The sequence below is a fragment of the Arvicola amphibius genome, chromosome 15 (assembly GCF_903992535.2).
Source record: "Arvicola amphibius chromosome 15, mArvAmp1.2, whole genome shotgun sequence".
Classification (NCBI taxonomy): Eukaryota; Metazoa; Chordata; class Mammalia; order Rodentia; family Cricetidae; genus Arvicola; species Arvicola amphibius.
The window spans coordinates 19,089,605-19,109,668 of NC_052061.1; the positions used below are offsets into that span (position 1 = coordinate 19,089,605).

Sequence of the window (20,064 nt, forward strand, 5' to 3'; positions counted from 1 at the left end):
GTCTGGATTAAAGGTGTGTGTTGTCCAGCCTCAAGATCCTGATAGAAGGTGTGTTGTCTTCTTGCCTCAAGATCTGGATCATATGTGTACCCTGCATTTCTGGATTGCAGTACATTCCAGATGTAGACAAGTTAGCATCCAAGAAGAGCCACCATAACTTCCTTTCAAACAAAGATAAATAAATTAATCTGTAATAAATTTCACACAGCTACGGGTAGGGACAAATAAGGACTAAATGACAGTCTCTTGTCCATTCCTTGGTTTACTCAAACTCGAGAGTGTAATTTGCCCCACCTCTCAAACAGGGTCATTTTGAACATCATTTATGTCGGACTTTGTGTTTCCTTATGATTAAAAAGCATGGAAATGAAGACGAATGCCGGAAGTAGAGCATTCTGACCTGCAGGCTGGGCGTGCTACAGGAACCCAGTGACAAGGGGGCCATTGGTGAGAACTGGGTCTCAACTTTTCTGTACCATTTCTTTTCTTCCATGTAAAACAGAAAAAGGTTCTCCCTGGCAAATGTGACCACCATGGAACCATCTGCAGAAATCATCTGGACCAGGTGTTGTCGGGAAGTATTAGTAGGCAGAAATGAATGCTTAAAACAAGATAGGTATTGGTGTTGGTCTGTGTCGGCTGATCTAAGCTCTGTTCCTTATTTCCAACATCGTACTTGGTGTTTCTCCATAGCATCACAGGGACTCACCCAATAGCACTTAGAGAACAAACCAACCCATGAGAGTGCGGTTGGACTGAATACCTCAAACACGTGTGTTTTACTCTTAGACACTGACTCAAAAAACAGTTGTGTTTACCGGACACATTCGCGTGATGTAAGTCATAGGCAGGGTCTGATGATACTCCTGAGCTATGAAGACCCGGGAAGGTGTAATATAATGTTTTTGTTTTTTTTTTTCCGGCTGTATTTTTCACATTTCTTTTCTATTATGAAGATCAGCCGCTAGATGTCGCCATATGGCTCCATTTCTGCACTGACGTCCACCTTCCACCCTGAGAAATTACCAGGTTTAGCATTTCTCTAGTCCGGGTAGGACAGGGCAACCAGAACACCCTAAGGAACAGGACTCTGTTTTAGTTCAAGGTCACTTCCGGCTCCTGAGAGCCGAGGAAAGCTGCCGAGTGTTCCAAAGACTTTCAAAGCATCTTTGCTCTCCTGCGTCCTGAGCCCAAGTGGGACTTGGATGGGTCGTGTCCCTCTTCCTGTTAGCGTGGATCTCCTTAGCGGTGCTCACCTTTCCTCCTAACCTGCTTTACAGCGGGCCTTGGGGTTTGCCGGCTTTTGCTTTCTACTGTGTACTTTTGTTATTTGGGTGCATTTAAAAGGAAACTGCTCCTACAGCCGCATGGACACTGGAGTTGAGTTCGCATTCCAGTTTCGTGAAAGATTTCCCCTGTCTCATGTTTCTTTCATTACTGTTTGAACTGTCACAAATTTGAAAGCTTTTCCGTTCCCACGGGCCTTCAATTCAAACACAAGAAGTCTCGTTCTTAATGAGCCAGAAGGTCCTCCACGCTCGTGGTCTACAAAACAGTCTAGCACCGTCCCGGACCTTATCTTTTTGTCCAGCTGAGTGGTTCCTGCAGCTACCCTGCCTTGCCCACTTCATTTACATAAAGTAAACTTAACTCAGCGGGCAATTCTTTGAACCGAAGATTTTTTTAATTACACACGTGCTGCCTCAGTTAGGCAGCCCTCTGGTTATCTTTATTAACAGACACTAAATAATTTTTGCATCATTTAAATGCCCTCCAGTGTGTATCAACTGATAGGGCCCCCGGGGAAGGTGGACCTGAGAGATACTGGCAAGTGGGCAGGGCCAGGGAATAACGTTTAGCCTTTCTGATGGAGCTAAGTGACACTCCCAGTATGCAAGAGAACGTATCCAGTGAGGCACCCACGGCAGGTGAGTAGTTTCGACGTTTTTACTTATGAAACCTGGAATTGTTCCCATTTTTGTTTTCTTACCTAAGGGAGCAAATGAATCGAGGAGTGTATTCATTTCAGTCTTCTGGGCGGGTTTTCTAGCACTCAGCTGGCATGGGAGCTAGGGACAAGAGTGGTACAAAGCAGCCCACTATTTGGGGCTGAATTACAGTCTCCCAGTATGAGAAATTTGCTTCAACTCTAAGACTAGACAGAATTAAAGGAATTGTATCAAGTATGAGTAATATCTTTATACAAATAAACACGTTACTTTGTTTGGGCTATAAAGAAACTTACTTCCAAGCTAACATTAGCAGTGAAGGTTAGGATAGGTTGTGGCCTTTCTTTTTCAAACGTAATATATGCAGTTTCTCCTGCTGAAAAGAGACAGGCTGTGTGTGAGTGTGAGCTCAGAAACCATGAAGGGTTTCTCTTTGTGGAACTGTTACTGCAAAACAAAAACCTAAAAACTAAACGAACAAAAAACCTTTCTAATTTGTCTAAGGGGTCTATGGCCACGGTGAATCTAAACTGGTGTGTTCATTAAAATAAATTCCACGTATTATTAAATTCTTTTAAAGTGGCCTTATTTCTTTTGGCCTCCTTCTGGGGATATTTTAAAGAATGTTCTATCAAACACAGTGAATCTGCGTTAGAAACACAGGGGCCCAGAAGGTGGATGAGGAGCTGGCAGCTACGTGAAGTCTGTTTTATCCGTAGGCCTAGCTGTGAACTGGGCCTGAGAAACGTTGCGCAGAGCCTTCTGTGGGGTACAGCGATGAGAGTCAGACTCCCCGGCAGATGGAATTGGGCGAGAGTTAAAAATACGGGTGAAAGAAACAGCAGAACTGGGTTCAAATCTAAAAGTTTGGAAAACATCGAGGCAAATCATTATCCCTCCCTTGGCCTCATCTAAGCGAAATACGTCTGCTTCACAGTGACGTGCAGGAATCCATGTCCCTACCAACTCATTATAAGAGTTACGTTTATTCCCAGACCTCAACACTTGTCAATTTTTTTCTTTTTTTTTTTAAGAATACCTATTCCAGCTAGCATGACGGATGGCACATGCCTTTAAACCCAGCACTCAGGGCCATAGGCAGATAGATCTCCGTGAGTTCAAGCCAGTCTGGTTTACACAGCACATCGTAAGCCAGTCAGGGTTGTACAGTGTGACCCCGGGAAGCTAGCTCCGTGAGTCAGAACCCTTGCAGCTCTTAGAGAGGACCTGGGTTCCCAGCACCCACCTGGCAGCTCACAACTGTCTAAAGATCCAGTCCTAGGGAATCTGATGCCTCATTCGGCCTCTGCCAGCACAAGGTGTACATACATACATGCTAGAAAACACTCATACCCATAAAGGAAAAATAAGTAACTCTTTTTGTTGAATAGCTGTCCCAGCAGGAGTGAGGTGATTGTTCCTCCACACACCTGAGGTCTCCTTGATTTTTTTCAAGAAGTATCTGTTCAGATCATTTCTCTGGTTTTAAGGATTTCTTTGTGTTTTTAAGTACAGGGATTCGTTGTGTGTTCTGCCAGATGAATAGTTGACAGATTTTGTGCTGTTCTCGAGGCTGTGGGGAGCACATTTTAAATAACTTGCCTGCCTTTTCCTTACAGGCCACTCTCTTGTAACTGCCCTTCTTAGACCTTCAACGTTAGCTCACAAAGAAGAGCATTCGACATTGTTGCCAGAATTGGGTAGGACCTATGCTTTCGTATAACACATTTCCATGGTTACGAGCGCTTGTTGCTCTTGTGAAGGCTGAGTTTCCAGCAGGCACATGGCAGCTCACAACTGTCTGTAACTCTAGTTCTTAGGGAGCTGGTGCCACTTCTGGCCCCCACAGGCACCTGGTACATAAAGATGCACATACACACATGCAAGCAAATACACCTATAAAACAAAAATAAGAAGTGTTTTTAATTGCCATTCTAGCTGGGGTGAGATGTCTGTTCCCTGTGGGCTGTGGGAGGCTCATTTTGACTAACTTCTCTGTCTTTTGTTATAGACTCTTTTAGCCCATCGCCCATTCCCCTGTTAACTTCAACTGTACATTACCAAGATTATACAGTATCGTTGCCAGTATCAGGTAGGTTCTGAGTTTTTATATAATAGGTTTCAAGTCATTGCATCTTATCTGAGTCTCCAGTAAGGCACATCTGCAACATCTGGGTCCAGCAACCCTGACACTAAAACATTGGCCAGAAGCATCCCTCAGCTCCCTCTGAGGGTAGTCTCCTGAATTTCTTTCCCTTGGCTTTTTACTAAGCAGGAATTTTTCTGCAGAGAGAGTCAATTATATCGTGCACTGAAGAAGCGCTTAAAGGATTTAGAAAAGCAAACTGAACGAACACACAGCCCTGCTCCTTAGGAAGCTTGTGTTAGCCAGCAGGGCTGTAAGGTCAACGGAGGGAGACACATGATATTGTGCACTGTGCTGTGGTTGTTAAAATTTGTTTAAAGGTTTGTGGTGAAACTGACACCCAGAGGAAACAGTGGGGGAAAGAGCAAGCAGTCAGAGTGAACACCTGAGGTGAACCATGGGCAGCAAGCAGTCAGAGTGAACACCTGAGGTGAACCATGGGCAGCAAGCAGTCAGAGTGAACACCTGAGGTGAACCATGGGTAGCAGTTTCTCACCTTAGGTCTGCAGAAGGTTTGTTCCTATTGTGAGGTGGCAATTCATTCCCAGGTACCAAGCAGTCACACTTTTTGTAACTAAGAGAAAGTATCCAAAGAGCTGCTCTAAATAGGACCCAGACCACCCTACTGCTTGAAGACTTCTACCATCTCCCCAGAATGAGGTGCTGCTCTGGCCAGTGCCTAATTCCGAGCTGGGAATGGCCCCTGAAGCGTTGCCCATCTTCCCCTCCATTTTCTTGCCCCATGCTCATCTCAGACATAGGTTTGAGAAGAGAGTTCCAACCCTCGCTCGTCTCCTGCACAGATATCTTCTGAGATGTTCACATCAGGCTCAAATTCAGCAACTGACTGAGCTTCCTCTGAGGTGGTATAGAACAAACACTGTTCAATTGAAGCAATGAACCTGGCACAATACAGAAAACCAACTCCTCACCGCGGGGAAGAAAGTTTAGTGCTTAGAAATGTGTGTAGATAAACATCCAAGGGGTTCTTTTTGCTGTGTATCTTCCAGGTCAGGCTGAAAGTGAGATCCACTTTGAGGACCACTTGGCCTTTTTCCTATCCAGGCCCCCAGCACACAGGACCTCACTTTCTCAGTATTTCCCAGCAGCTTCAATGCAGCGAGCGATCACGCATGCTCAGTGCTGTTAGGAACCCCTTGGAACTCTGTGTCCAAGACTACAAAAGCACGCAGTCAGTCACAGAGAAAGTAAGGCCTCTACTTCACAGAAACTATCTCAAAAATAGATGGGCTTCTATTGCTTCTGGTTGAATGGGGTTATGATATATACTCAAATATTGTGTGTGTTTGTTACAAGAAAATGAGACATTGTAAAGAGTTCTTAATGAACCCTGACCTAAGCCCCAGTCTAAACCTTTCATGTGCTTGTCTTATTACTCTACAAGGTCTTTGCAGATGAAAGACGCAGGAGTTTAGAATGTTTTGAGAACTTACCTCTAGCCATTGTGCGGTGAAGTCGGTGTGCAAGTCTAGACAGTTCCACTGTAGTATCCTCATGCTCCACCAATACCCCAAAACCCCAAAAAAGTTGCTTCATTTTTAGCAGCATGAAATATGCTTGGGATAATGTTCACCATTTTTGCCGTCCTAAGAGTTTGGTTTGCCCAGAGTGCTGTATATTCATCACAGCTATCTGCCTTCAGAATATCTTCCTTATTCCAAAAAGCCATCTTATGTTGATTACCAGTCAGCCTCTCCCCCATGCCCACAGTACCACAGCAACTGCTAATTCTCTTTCCTCTGCTACAGATTTGTTTTCCATATTTCAAATAAATAGACTAATACAACAGGTGGCATTCGTGAGGCTTGTTTCTCTGAGGATAGCATGTATATATGTGCGTATTGGAACATGAAGTATTCATTCCTTTTTATGGCTGGAAGTTATTCCATTGAGTGCATTAATTATCCATTCAGCGGCTTGCAGAGATTTGATAGAAATGTGTGCATTTTGTTGCTTGTGAATCAGGCTGCTATGATTATTCTTTTGCAACTTTTTTGGGGGGACACCCATGTCAATAATCACAGAGGTAGAATTATGGAGTCAGATATTGCATTTTTTGTTTGCTGAGTTGGCCCCAGACTTTCCCTGTCAGGACCTATATTTTTTATTGTGTGTATGTGTGTGTGTGTGTGTGTGTGTGTGTGTGTGTGTGTGTGTGTGTATGCATGTATATGTACACCTAAACTGTAAAGGTTCCAGTTTCTCCAGCTCTTTGCTCACACTTGTAATTTTCATCTTGTGACTAGCTGATGGTCCTTGTCTTACCCTGCGGTAATGACCACACGCTACAGTGAAAAATACGAACCTGATACTATTAAGCTACTAAAGCTCCCAGTTTAGGCCAGCCTCTCCTAAGTGTGTTCAGAGTGCTTGTGGTTAGCCTGCAGTTGGACAGAACCATCTAAGGAAGGCCTATTTAATGCAGTGTTGAAGGTCTAGGGTACTATTGAAGGCCTCTAAAGGTGAGAGAAGCTTGTATGCCCATGACCTTTTCCATGTTGATCACCACATGGAAAGTCTTATGCCAATCCACACTGCTTTGGCTGACTGCCTCGCAGCCATGCTCCCCGGTGTGGCATGGAGTTCACAGTGGTTTTGATTTGCATTTCCCCAGTAACTTTTAGCACAGTTGCTGGCCATTTTCATTTCATATATTCCTTGGAGGAAAAGGTCTATTTAAATGTTTAAAATGTCTAAGTCTTTTTGTTGTACAGTTATAAAAATTCTTTGTATATTCTAGATGTTATCTTCTCAGACACATAGCTTGAAAATATTTCCTCCCATACTGGGATCATCTCTTTGCCCTTGGTACTGTCATTTTAATGTATTTTTATAAACTCTATTTTCTATTTTATTTCTTTTGTTTATGTTTTCATATACAAAGAATCATTTTTTGAAATTCATGGTTATAAAATATATCTCTACCTTTTCTTTTAGGAATAGTCTTTCATACATACAGTGTATGTACACACAGACACACACACACACACTCTACAGGATATTTTCAATGTATACACACATACTATATATATTCCATGTGATAGTTCCAATGTATAGACACATATTATATATATATATATATATATATATATATATCTTCAATAAATCTTGAGTTAATGTTCTTAGATGACATAAGAAAATTCACTTTACCCTTTTGCATGTGAATATAGCAGTTATTGAAAATATGACTTTTTCTCATTGACTGTCCTCCACAGTCTTTTGAAATTAGTTAGTGGTAGATATAAATTAACTTCTGAACTCTCAGTACCACTGATCTTTATGTCTAGGGCAACACCACACTCCAAACACTGGAATTTTTGTTGGCTTGTCTGTTTTTTTGTTTTGTTTTCTCATTGAGTTTTAAACTCGGGAAATTTGAATCTTCAGACTGTGGGAAGTCATATAGCCTATTTGTCCATTATTCCATTGGTCACCTTTATGTCTTCATGGGTTCTCTATGAGATTGGGTAACGTTGTACATGAGCCAAATGGCCAATGACTTATATGGGCCTTGAATAAACTTCAGGGGCCTCATAGGCTATTGATGCCCTCAGTTTGGTGGCAGTAAAGTATTCAGGGAGGAGACAGTGAAGCAGATCCATCTGAAAATGTATCAGCAACGTTATTGGTCATTAGTGTAGGCGTATTCTAACTTCTGCCTGATGCAATCGTCTCAGGGGATCTAAGAACCCTCATAATTGGGTTCCATAACCAAATATTCTGATTAGAGAGATATGGGGCTGAGAAATATGCATAGCCTGTGGGTTTTGTGCAATCTACAGCTTAAGGACTTTATAATTTTAAGAGCTTAGGAAAGCAAAAGAACAGCCTTTGATGACACATGAATGTCACACGAATTGAGCTTCCGCCCATCAGTCCTGACGAGAGCCCAGCCATAGCCTCAGCATGCTTTGTTTCTACACGGTCTCTGCCCGCTTTTGCCCAAGAGCAGTTTACACCGCCAGACCGTCGCTAAGGCAATGTTCAGGAGTGATAAGGACTCCCTGGGAGGAGGGGTGGCTTGGAGGCAAGGGAATGGCTTATCCAGAGTGTTTTGACTACAAGGAGGGGGTGCCCTCACGCAGCTCCCCAGTCACGCTCTCTTTATCCACCTCCACCTGCATACTACCGACAGGGCTGGGCACCTGTCGGAACGCAGCGTAGGGCAACGTCCACATTCACAAGTGGCCCGCATTGTGCGGTGCCTGCCGGTCCCTGTAGCCTTTTCCTCCGCTGTCAATCCACTTCCCCGTCCCTTTCTTCTCAGGAACTATAAAGCCCTGGCAGTTTCTCCCAACCGGTCAAATTCTAGACCGTCTGCGATGGTATTGGTTCTGTACCGAAATGTCTATGCAGTCTAAGTCTGGTGGTGACTTTCTGTGAGATACCACCAGAGGTATGGTCCCTTCAGAGCTGAGAAAACTAAGGCACCCTCACCCTGTCTCTGTGTCTCTGTTGCATAGATGCTCTGAAGCTGCCACCAAGGGCATGGGGTGAAATTGTCTTCGGCGGAGTTTTCTATGGAGCGCCCAGTCACTTCATGTTTATGCCCTTTCTCGACTTCTGTTTTCCCCAGGTATTACCGTCAGAACACATACTATGTCCCTCAATGAAACGTCTGTCACTCCTGAAGTTCCCGTCCAAGTCCAAACAGGTTTGTTGTGTTTTCACCTACTCACATGGAGTCGGTATAGTGATGGAGATTTCCTCCGTGGAATCCAGCTGGTGACTGAAGAGAAACTGACCAAGGCTGAAACGTGCAAGCTAAGGGGCCAGGTCCCTGCTGCGCAGGGGCTCTGCTCTTGGAGTAGCTCATAGAAACAGCACTGTGAATCCAAGAAACTGCAGCTAGGAAGGTACCCAAATGATCAGTCTGACCTGGAAGTGGGAGGGTGGACCAACGAAAGGACCCAGGAGGGAGGCCTTACAGAGTCTGAAGCAAACCAACTAGCTTACCAGGGCTGGCCCCGTTCCCTACAGACCTTGAATGAACTGCCTTAAGAGACCTCCATGCCATTACTTTTAAAAGGAAGCCAGTCAATACTTGCCCCACAGTGTCTCTCCACAGATTAAATAGGAGCTAAGTCAGAGTGCAGGCCCAGGTCCAGCCAGGCCCCAATGCCTACAAACAGATAGCCACAAGATCAGCTGGGTGCTGAGATAAGGGTGAGGCTGTGGCCCAGATGCTTGTGCTATCTCTCTCTCTCTTCTCTCTTTCTCTGTCTTTCGCTGTCTTTCTCTGTCTCTCTCTGTCTCTGTCTCTGTCTCTCTCTCTCTCTCTCTCTCTCTCTCTCTCTCTCTCTCTCTGTGTGTGTGTGTGTGTGTGTGTGTGTGTGTGTGCATGGCTGTCTGTCTAGTTTTCTGAAAGGAGAAAGGCAGATGGTCTTCTGTGGATAGACTTAGAGAAGGTACTCCACATTTAAAATACAGTCTCAGAAAGACTCCGAATGGCTTCGGGATTGTAAGTGAGTTGGAATTATTGAAAAGCATCTACTGAGAAGAATGAAAGCACTGGATTTCAGAAGCCAATGGGAGAAAAATTAGGCCAAGTGCTTAGAACTACTTTTTGGGCTCAGGGATCTAATTAACAGTCTCACTGAAGATTAACTTCAACATGAAGCCAACATGATGATGTCAACTGGAAAGCATTTAGGGCCCATGGTAGACACACAGGCTACACGACATATACACTAAAGGACCGCTAAGATGGTAGGACATTTTCATGCATCAGTAATTAAGGTCTAACAACAACCTAGAGACATAAAGGTTATAATTCTCATTTTCTCTGAAACAAACTGTAAAACATAGAGAAATTATGTAACCTACTTAATAATGCATATAAGGCATCCTGTGTTTGACTCCCAAGCATAGATGCTCAGTCCTGAAGACAGAGATAACAAACTTGGATGAACCTTTATTTTTTGGATATGTTTTGCCACTCTCTAGAATTCTCAGTCCTGGAGAGTAGCAAAATATATCCAAATTTTTGGCCGTGTGATACCATATCCCACGAGACATTGTTGGTAATGCAAACAGGAGGCTTCAACTGTGGGGGTGTGAGGGTTTCATGAGTGAAAGAGCAGCAGAGAAAAAATTCTATGTTGTGGACTTGTTGGGGAAGATTGATTCTGTTAGGGCTTTAAGAAAACAGCCAGATACCTTAACAGATGGGCAGTCTGGTGGAACCATTGCCAAATGTTCAAATGAGGCACAGTAAGCATTGGGATTCAGACGCTGCCGTGGCATAAACCTAGACGATGGATAGCCATGTGAGCTTCCTTAGGCTGGCTTAGGGAATAGAGTGTGTTGGCTGGGTGTCTACTGTTCTCACTGTTTTCTCGTTTCCATGATGGAAGTCATCAGGTGACCCTCTGACATTTCCTTACCCCCTGCCCCTGCCAGGAGCTGGTTGGCAAACTTCTCACCCGGTGAATATTTGTTGGGTAGTGACAAAGTCCACACTGAAATTCCTAGAAGTAAGAATGGCGTGTTTCTTAATACATTGCATTAGGTGCTTTTCTGCTGCTAAAACAGCACCAGGACTGAAAACAGTTTATGGGAGAGTTCTCTTGGCTTGTGATTCCAGGGGAGAGTCCAAGTGGAGGGAACCATGGAGAAGTCACACCTGCAGCTGCACATACAAAGCAGAAAGAGCCACTGGGAAGGGAGGCAAGGCTGCAACTTCCACAACCTGACACCAGCGGCATGCTTCTTCCCTCTAGGCTGCGCCTCTCATAGCCTTCGCAGATACTTCCACTAGCTGGAGAACCAAGTGTTCAAACACGCATTAGAACCAACACAAGCACTTTAGCATTTGGAAGGTTGGAAGGTGACCAATTAACCCCACTCCCAAATGGTTAAGAATAAGAGATCCTTTTGGCCCTGGACAACCAATTGGTTAGCTCTTCCCTAGGGAAGGCCATCCCTCCCATTCCCAGCATTCCTCAGCTGCCTGTGGTTCTCTGAAAACATATATACAGGCAGAATTATATAGACTGAAGATTTAGCCATGGATATTTGCAAATATATTTGTATATACATATACATATGTGCACGCAATAACAGTTTTTTTTAAGAGACCATGAATTTGAAGGGTGGTGACTAAAGGTCCGTAGGAGATTTTGGAGGAAGAAAAGGGAAAGGAGAAATACAATTCAATTATAAACTCATAAAGAAAAACGGAACTCTATAGGCAGAGCTTTTCTGCTTCTCGGCAGTCACTCCCAAATATCCACACAGAGACTAATATTAATTATAAATGTTGGCCGATAGCTTAGGCTTGACACTAGCTAGCGCTTACAGTTTAAGTCATCCCTATTCATCTGTGTGCTGCCCGAGGCTCGTTTTCTCATCTATGAACTTCTCCTGTTGTTTCTTCTGCATCTGGCTCACTACTCCTCTGACTCTGCCCTTCTTCCTCCCAGCATTCTTTCTGCCCTGAAATCCTTCCTAGCCATCAGCCAATTAGCTTCTTGTTAACAATAGAGCCACACATTTTCACAGTGTACAGAAGGATTATCCCACAGAAGAAATCCTCTAATTTCAAAACTTTTTTGTAAAGACATATTCTACTTATTATTCTGACTTACTTGGAAAACTTTATTTTTCAGCAATGAGAGTCGAACACCCTTTTAATGAGCCAGGTATGTTGTTGTGTTAATGAAATGACAACCACTCTATTTTTAAATTATAGCGTTTTCGTTTCTGATATCTAAGAAGTGACAAGGGTCCATGTTAAAAGAAAAGAATATATGTCATTAGGTTCAGTGATAAAAGCTAATATTTTCTGATTTTAAAGGAAGAACTTTTTTTAAGTTTGGAAGTAGCAATATTGGGTTTTTTGTTTTTCTCAGATTTTTTTAACCAACTATGGACATTTGATAAAAAAAAAAAAAACCTCTTCATTTATAAAAAAAAAAAAGCTGAGTGTTCTTCTTCCAACTAATTAGTTGGCATCATATCAAAAATAAATGAAGACAATCTATGTCTCAGTCCTAATCTACCTTCAGCCATACCTTTACAACCTCCTTCTGACTGATGTCACGTCTGCTGCCCTTGGAGCTGCTGTGAACTGGCAGAGGTCACGAGTGTGCTTCTTCACCACCCTGCAGTTCTCAGCTCTCCCTCACTACTTGGCCAATGATCACATTTCACGTGGGAGAAAAGGTGGATTATGGGACTTTGCCACAAGCTCAGAAGTTACAGCTGATTGGTGGAGGAGGCTGCACACAAGTGGATGAAAAAGCTACACCTTTATAAGCTATTTTTGCTTTTAAAATTAATGTTATTTATTAATAATATAAATAATTGTATTTAAGACGTAAGTTGGCCAAACGAGTGTGCCATCTTATCTGCATGTCTCGCCCACTGTTCTGTTTCCTTCTTTGATCAGCACTATAAATAGTCTGGACAAATGGGAAGTCCCTCCAACTTACTAGTTTTAAATTGCTTCGTTCCCAATCTGCAAAAGTTCACAGAAGTATTTGTCATTGTATCCATGGGTGTGTAGGAGGTGGGTCATAACAAGGCAACGCTTAGAACACGGGTGACCAGTTCTGCTTTACCCTTGTCTGACTGGGTAGCTCAGGCTCATTCGACTTGATTTACTCATTTGTAAGCTTTTTATGCTTACAAATAAAAACAAAAAACCTGTGATTCTATGATTCATTTCATACGCTTCAATACGTGAGAACTTTGTTTTCTCTCATCATGTTCAAACCATCAATGCCGAATATCAGCAAACTCTTGTCTGGGATGTTGCCGGCAAAGAACACTGAACTTGGCTGGCATCAGAACTCAGGGGCGGGGTTAAATGTTAATCCTCTGTGTGGCCGAGTAAGCATAAAGTTCCAGGTTCCCACAAGGTTACTGTTAAAATACAAAGTTTTTAAAGATTAAATGTGAGCAAAATTATGAAGTATTAACGCATTTTCTGTGAGCAGGCAAGGTCATATCACCCTGCTTGGTTTCTCAAATGACACAGCCACCTTCTCACTTCCTTTCCTCTCCCGTAGTGACAATCGCTGTTGTTTTGGGGGTGATCGCTGGTATTGTCGGAACTATTCTTCTCATTTATTACTTAATCAGTCTAATAACAAAGGTAAGAGTTCAGTGGTCCATTTTGCTTTAAGTGTCAGTGTGAAGAAGTTTGGGTGGCATATTCTTCTGGGTACAGTTGAACACAAAGAGAGGCAAAATTTTATAGAACTCCATCCTTTTTAACTGGACACAAAGTCAGGGAATCCTCAGCTGAGCTGGTTTTGCACTTGCCAAATTTAAGGTGATGCCCGAATATAAATCTCTTCACCATGTCCCCATTGAAAGGTTGCGAAAAGTTCTTGCCAAATACAATTTAGTATATGTTGATGTATATAGACGCGCTAGTAGACAAATTTCTACTTGTATTTAATTGATGAATAAAACACTTAAGACAATATGCCATACTTAGATACATTTAAAACTTCTATTTATTTCCTTTTTTAAGATTTATATTGTAATTGTGTGTGTGTGTGTGTGTGTGTGTATGCGCGCGCGCGCGTGTATGCCATGTTTATGCATTGCCTCCAGAGACCAGAAGTGACCAGGTCCCCTGGAACTGGTTGTAAGCAGCCCAGTATGGGTGCTGGGAACTGAACCTGTGTCCTCTGCAAGAGCAGTAACTAACTGTTCCTAACCACTGAGCAGTCTCTCCAGTCCCACTTCTCCTTATTTCTATTCTCACTGTTTCTGAAGTAAATTATTCAAAATTCACACCACAATTTTCACCCTGTGAATTTTTAATGATTAAGGCCATTTTTAGAGACATGCACAAGACTATACTTTCAGGAATTATTTCTATAATTTGTTAAATACATATTCAACAGCTCTCTAGAGTATGCAGTTCTCTACCTGAGACATTTAAGACACAAACTCTGTGTGAGCATTTATGGCGCTGTCACCGGGTCTGTAAGGCTCTGTCCTATATCCCGAGCACCAAGTCATGTAAGATTGACAGCTGAGCATTTCATGCCTTCTATTTTTAATCTTTCCCCGACCGCTCCACTGTAACCATGATCTGTCTGTATTATTTTGATGAAATTGAAGTGGTGACCACACTACGGTAGCAGGGCCATCACACTAAAAATGGCAGGAAATCTACGCTGTTTCTTTGCTTGAATCTTCAGCTACTTTATAAACAACTCCATAATCAGCCAGTTTTATCACTGATTCTCATTATTCGATGTAAATGTGTCTTCTTTAGCTAATACTTTGCCAACAGAGGTTACACACTTCATTATTTATTAGTTGTTCAGTTAGATATTAATTTATGACTGCTTGATATGGGGTATGCTTGATATGAGATGATGCCTTTGTCTGAAGTCTATACATTGTAGAAAAGTCATTTTCTGATAAAATATGTGAAAATAAAATTCCATCTCACCTTATGTTCAAACCCTGAAATGTTCAGTTGGCAAAATTCATAGACTATGCTCTCTTTAACTACAGAAGAATTTGGGTTTGGGCAACATGACTCGAATTGTAATCTCTTCCTTTTTATTTTTATATCCACATTCACTATTTGCTAGAGAAGAGAATATAGAAAAGTCAGTCTACAGGATTGTGTGACCTCTGTTTAATTGAAATGCAGATATAGATTTAAATTAATGAGCTGGGCATGGTGGCCCCTGCTTTTAAGTGCAACACTCAGGAGCATAGGCAGGTGGATCTCTATAAATTCTAGGCCAGCATGCTCTACAGAGAGAACTCTAGAACAGCCAGGCCTACATAGTGAGGCTTTGTCATAACAAAGCAAAATAGAATTTAAAGCAATGTTCATATGTATTTATGAAATAGGAACTTTCCCCCAGTAGAATTAGACTATATAACTTTCAACCCAAAGTAAAGGAGTTTAGAAAAATGCTTTCTTACTTGAGGCATTTTTATTTTCAAGGTTTTGAAATTTTGATTTGACAAACGGTGGTGATGTTTTTTGGGTTTTGCTTCTAGAAAAGCTCAGTTGACATACAACCTGCCAAGGATGAAGACACAGGTGTGCCGCTAAGTTCTATCGAACAGGTTAGTTCATTTGTGTTTGGGGAAAAGGAATGAATTAGTGAATTCCATCTTTCTGAGTCATGTGGAAGCAAACCAACTGAATTCACCATAATGTTAAAATTGCTCATAGATTAAAGGGAATCCCTTTTAGGTAGGGAGTTTTTTTTTTTTTAAAAGCAAAACAAATTCTATAAATGAAAGAGAAAAAAATCTGGTGTACTTCTTAGTTCCCAATTCAGTACATGTGGGAGACCCTACAGTGGTTCTGATATGATGCCGTTGTTATGGAGACAGCTCGCTTCCAAACCCACACCGTACCCCTTAGCCGTAAAGCCTTGAGGAACTTGCCCTTTACTTCCCCAGCACGTGAAAGATGAGGCGGGATGATTGTGGACTGGAGGGTAGCCTGGGCTATGGAGACCCATAAGAGTCTAACGGAGTGCACGCGACTGTTAGCTGGCGTCAGCTCTTTAGACACCTTTCCTAAATGACCTCCTCGTACCCTTGCAGCAAGTCTGGGCCTCTGCTTTCAGCTCCATATGCGGGTGCCAAGTTGGTGCACACATGCAAGACTTCAGGGATGTTTTGTTCATTCAGAAGAATATTGCTCCAGGGTCACTGTTTAAAGAAAATTTATTACCAACCTTAAAGGTGGGAAATAAGCCAAGCATAGTGTCACACGGGAGGGAGAGGCAAGTGGAATCTCTGTACATTTAAGGCCAGCCTAGTCTACATAGTGAATTCCAGGACAGCCAGGTCTATGTAGAGAGACCCTGTCTTAAACAGAAAAACAAAAGCGGAAAACTTTTACATCTTAGAAACAAGGTGCCATTATTCCCTCTGCGGGGGAAAATGCAGACTTTACCAACACCGGCGATGGGGATAGGAGAGCAGGGGGCTCTATTACCGGTGAGGAAGCAATTCATCATAGCTGGATGCTGAATGGTCCCTCTACAGTGTGTCTACACACAGCCTTGATATCACTTCATCCTACAGTTCTCAGGGAATTTTGCCTGAAGCACCAACCTAAGTAGTATATGCTGGGGGAGAAGTCATCTAGAACAATGAGCTACAGTGCTCAAAATCAATTGAAGCTTTTCCCATAATTATTAACAGTCATAACAGATGAACCAATTTTAGGCTCACTAATTTTTCATATTCATGGTATGTTTATGAGTGAAATGAGTTACAGAGTTCAAATACATCCCTTAAGAGACGTGAGAAAACACAAAATTCATTAAAAATGCTTTAATCCTTATTTTACGAAATACCATTCCAAATTGATGATGAAATCCTAAAAGGCCAGGATGCTCTGTGGTCTCCATAGAAACAAGGCATCTTCACGAGTGACCAAGGGAGAGAGTGTTGTAGCCTCCCTGTACTTGGTTGTGGTTTGTGCTTGGTGAGAAATTGAGGAAGTGCATTGGAGCTAGCTGCCCACTGTGGCTTCCTCGCGTGACCCTGCCAGCATGTGTTTCACTGGGAATATCTGAGATACCGCCCTGTACTGTCAAACACAGAAAATCTGGGAAATGCTATCAGGGCAGATGCTCTCACTGTCCCTTTTATATGTCCTCTGAGATCTGACATAACCTGAGTCCGACCTTCCAGTCAAGAAGGTAAGACTGTAGGTAGGGCTGTGGGGTGCAATCAGGGAGCTGCCTGGGCCTCCCTCCTAGCAGTCAGAGGAATGTGCAGTAAGCTCTGTGCAGGTTCATCCTAAAGGGCTTTATTCCTAAGAAAGACCTCACAGACTGGGAGCCTTGACCCTGTGTATGCAAATCAACTTGCTGTGTTACTGCCTTGGCACTAGGCCCCGCCTCTACCCACTTTCTGTGGTTTCTCACCTCTGGAGAAGGGAGGAGCAGAACTGTGTGTGTTTCTCACCTGAGATTTCCAAAATAGATTTTCAAAAGGAAAAAAAAACTGTGCCTTTCTAAAGCAAACAAACAAACCAACCCTCCAAAATAGCTAAACGAAGGTTATTTTATAACAATTATATTCAAAGACTCCTCCAAGAATGCATCATCCTGGCCTCTGTTTGATGCAACTATCTCATGTTGTTCCAAATATAACTGTGCCCTGTTTAACTGTTTTGTACCCGCCCTATCCTTCCACAGAGCGTAATTCAAGAAGAGCATGCCAGTGTCTGAAAGACCTCAGAGAGAACACAAGACTGCAGTCAATGGCAAAAGTAGTAGAAGAATCAGACATATCAGTACATTGTGTACCTTCCTGAGCTGTACATTATAAGAGAAAATGTCACCATTGTAAGCTTCAGTAATTCACAATGGGGGTAGGGGTGGGGTGGGAGGGGCACCTCTGTTCATTAGCAACTGAGGGTGAAGAACACATTTCCTTGTATGCTTGAGTTTGGCTTGGTAAAAATTTTTGTAATTACTTGACTAGAAGCTTTGCTCCAAAATTTCAACTGAGTTCATGTGCTGTCCCTTAAGACTGACTTATTCGATTCTGTTATATTTTGTTCACAATGTTATCATTGAAAGGCTTATGCTATTCTCCATGAAATCCAAGTTTCCTTATCATCCTAACTACTGAATCCAGTTTCATTCTTCTAAATAAATTAAAAGGCCAGCAAGTCTTACCCCTCTCTTTCCTTGCCAGATGGGCAACACACAGTTCCGTTAGTGGTGGGGGTGCTTTTCCCACACTAAGAAAGCTCACACTCAGAAATGCCACACGCAAATGCATGAAAGGATACACATCTGTTATTTGATGTATAAGACAACACAAAAGTACCTCCTATTTTAAATAGCAAGTTGTAATTAAATTATTCCAAGTAATTGGTCTGACGGTGTTAGATTGACTGCTTCAGAGCACAGACAAAGGTCGCAAAGAGATGTTTCTGCAGCCAGAGTGCCCTGAGGAGGAAAATGACGACAGACTTTTCCTTCAGTGGAAATCAGAACATAACCACAACAGCATGTGCAAATATGAGCCAATAAACTTCTCCAATCCACCCAGTGAGAGCTTCCCTTGTTGATAAAACTCCAGAAAACCAAATAGAGAGCTTTCTAGATGTGAGTGACTAAGGGACTTCGTGACTATATTTGACCCTGACATTTCTTTATAGCAAGCCTTAAAATAATGAATGTTTTTATAAAAGAGGGCATAAATTTGGGAGGGGATGGGAGATAATATGGATCTGGGAGTAGTAGAGGGGGAATAAGAGATGAATATGTCAAAATATATTATATGAAATTCTCAAAGAATTAATAAAAATATTATTTTTAAAATCAATATAAAAACAAGACCTGAGACTATCCATTTCCAAGTTGATAAGATTTCAAATGGCTTTACCCTTGCTTTATGATAACTAAATAAATAACTATATGTACATATTGGAGATTGTTTTATGCTTGTCACCTATTTAAAATAAAAAATTGAAATAAGAGAATATTTGTTTATGTATATTTTAAATATATTTAAGAGTATTATTACATTTATTTAATTCAATGATGACCCAAGTCCCAAAGTAATTTTATTTTAATTTTTGAAATTAACACCATCAGTTTAATTCTGCAATTTGTCTCGTAGAAGTTGTGCTTCTTGGTGTATTCTTTTATTTATTTATTTTATTAAAAATTTCCGCCTCCTCCCTGCCTCCCATTCTGAAGAGCAGGAAGGGTTCCCTGCCCTGTGGGAAGTCCAAGGTCCTCCCCCCTCCATCCAGGTCTAGGAAGGTGAGCATCCAAACAGGCTAGCCCCACCCCCAAAAGCTAGTACCTGCAGCAGGATCAAAACCCAGTGCCATTGTCCTCAGCTTCTCAGCAGCCCTCATTGTCTGCCATGTTCAGGGAGTCTGGTTCTATCCCATGCTTTTTCAGTCCCAGTCCAGCTGGCCTTGGTGAGCTCCCATTAGATCAGCCCCACCATCTCAGTGGGTGGGCGCACCCCTCACGGTCCTGACTTCCCTGCTCATGTTCTCCCTCCTTCTGCTCCTAATTTGGACCTTGGGAGCTCAGTCCGGTGCTCCAATGTGGGGCTCTGTCTCTATCTCCATCCATCGCCAGATGAAGGTTCTATGGTGATATGCAAGATATTTATCAGTATGGTTATAGAATCGGGCTATTTCAGGCTCCCTCTCCTCAGCTGCCCAAGGAACTAGCTGGGGACATCTCCCTGAACATCTGGGAACCCCTCTAGAGTCAAGTCTCTTGCCAACCCTAAAATGGCTCCCTTAATTAAGATATATATTTCCCTGCTCCCATATCCACCCTTCCTTTATCCCAACCATCCCATTCACCCAAGCCCTCCCCATCCTCCCCTTCACACTTTTCTCTCCCCATCTCCCCTTACCCTCATCCCACCCCACCCCCAAGTTCCCAATTTTTGCCCAGCAATCTTGTCTACTTCCAATATTCAGGAGGATAGCTATATGTTTTTCTTTGGGTTCACCTTCGTATCTAGCTTCTCTAGGATCATGAAATATAAGCTCTTCTATGGCTAGAATCACTAATGAGTGAGTACATACCATATTCATCTTTTTGGGTCTGGGTTACCTCACTGAGGATGGTGTTTTCTATTTCCATACATTTGCATGCAAAATTCAAGATGTCATTGTATTTTACCACTGAGTAGTACTCTAATGCGTATTTTTTCCACACTTTCTTTATCCATTCTTCCATTGAGGGGCATCTAGGTTGTTTCCAGGTTCTGGCTATTACAAATAATGCTGCTATGAACATAGTTGAACAAATGCTTTTGTAATATGATAGGGCACTCTTGGGTATATTCCCAAGGGTGGTATTGCTGGGTCCTGGGGTAGGTTGATCCCTAATTTCCTGAGCAACCTCCACACTGCTTTCCAAAGTGGTTGCAAAAGTTTGCATTCCCGCCAACAATGGATGAGTGTACCCCTTACCCCACAACCTCTCCAGCAAAGTCTATCAT

General features: G+C 42.5%; 1 protein-coding gene across 1 annotated transcript; it reads left to right on the forward strand.

Annotated features, from left to right (window-relative positions):
• The first annotated feature begins 1,883 nt into the window (after positions 1-1,883).
• On the forward strand, positions 1,884-17,431 carry Gypa (glycophorin A (MNS blood group)). The gene is made up of 8 exons (XM_038313312.1): positions 1,884-1,928; positions 3,569-3,649; positions 3,961-4,041; positions 8,693-8,770; positions 11,727-11,759; positions 13,131-13,216; positions 15,103-15,171; positions 17,271-17,431. Exons 1-8 carry the CDS (start codon positions 1,892-1,894, stop codon positions 17,301-17,303), a joined length of 498 nt encoding a protein of 165 aa, XP_038169240.1. The 5' UTR covers positions 1,884-1,891; the 3' UTR covers positions 17,304-17,431.
• The last annotated feature ends 2,633 nt before the right edge of the window (positions 17,432-20,064 follow it).

Coding starts and splice junctions, on each gene's coding strand:
- Gypa (XM_038313312.1), top strand. CDS start 1,892: ATGCAAGAGAACGTATCCAGTGAGGCACCCACGGCAG. Junction 4,042..8,692: donor AGTATCGTTGCCAGTATCAG/GTAGGTTCTGAG, acceptor TGTTTTCCCCAG/GTATTACCGTCAGAACACAT. Junction 11,760..13,130: donor ACACCCTTTTAATGAGCCAG/GTATGTTGTTGT, acceptor CCTCTCCCGTAG/TGACAATCGCTGTTGTTTTG.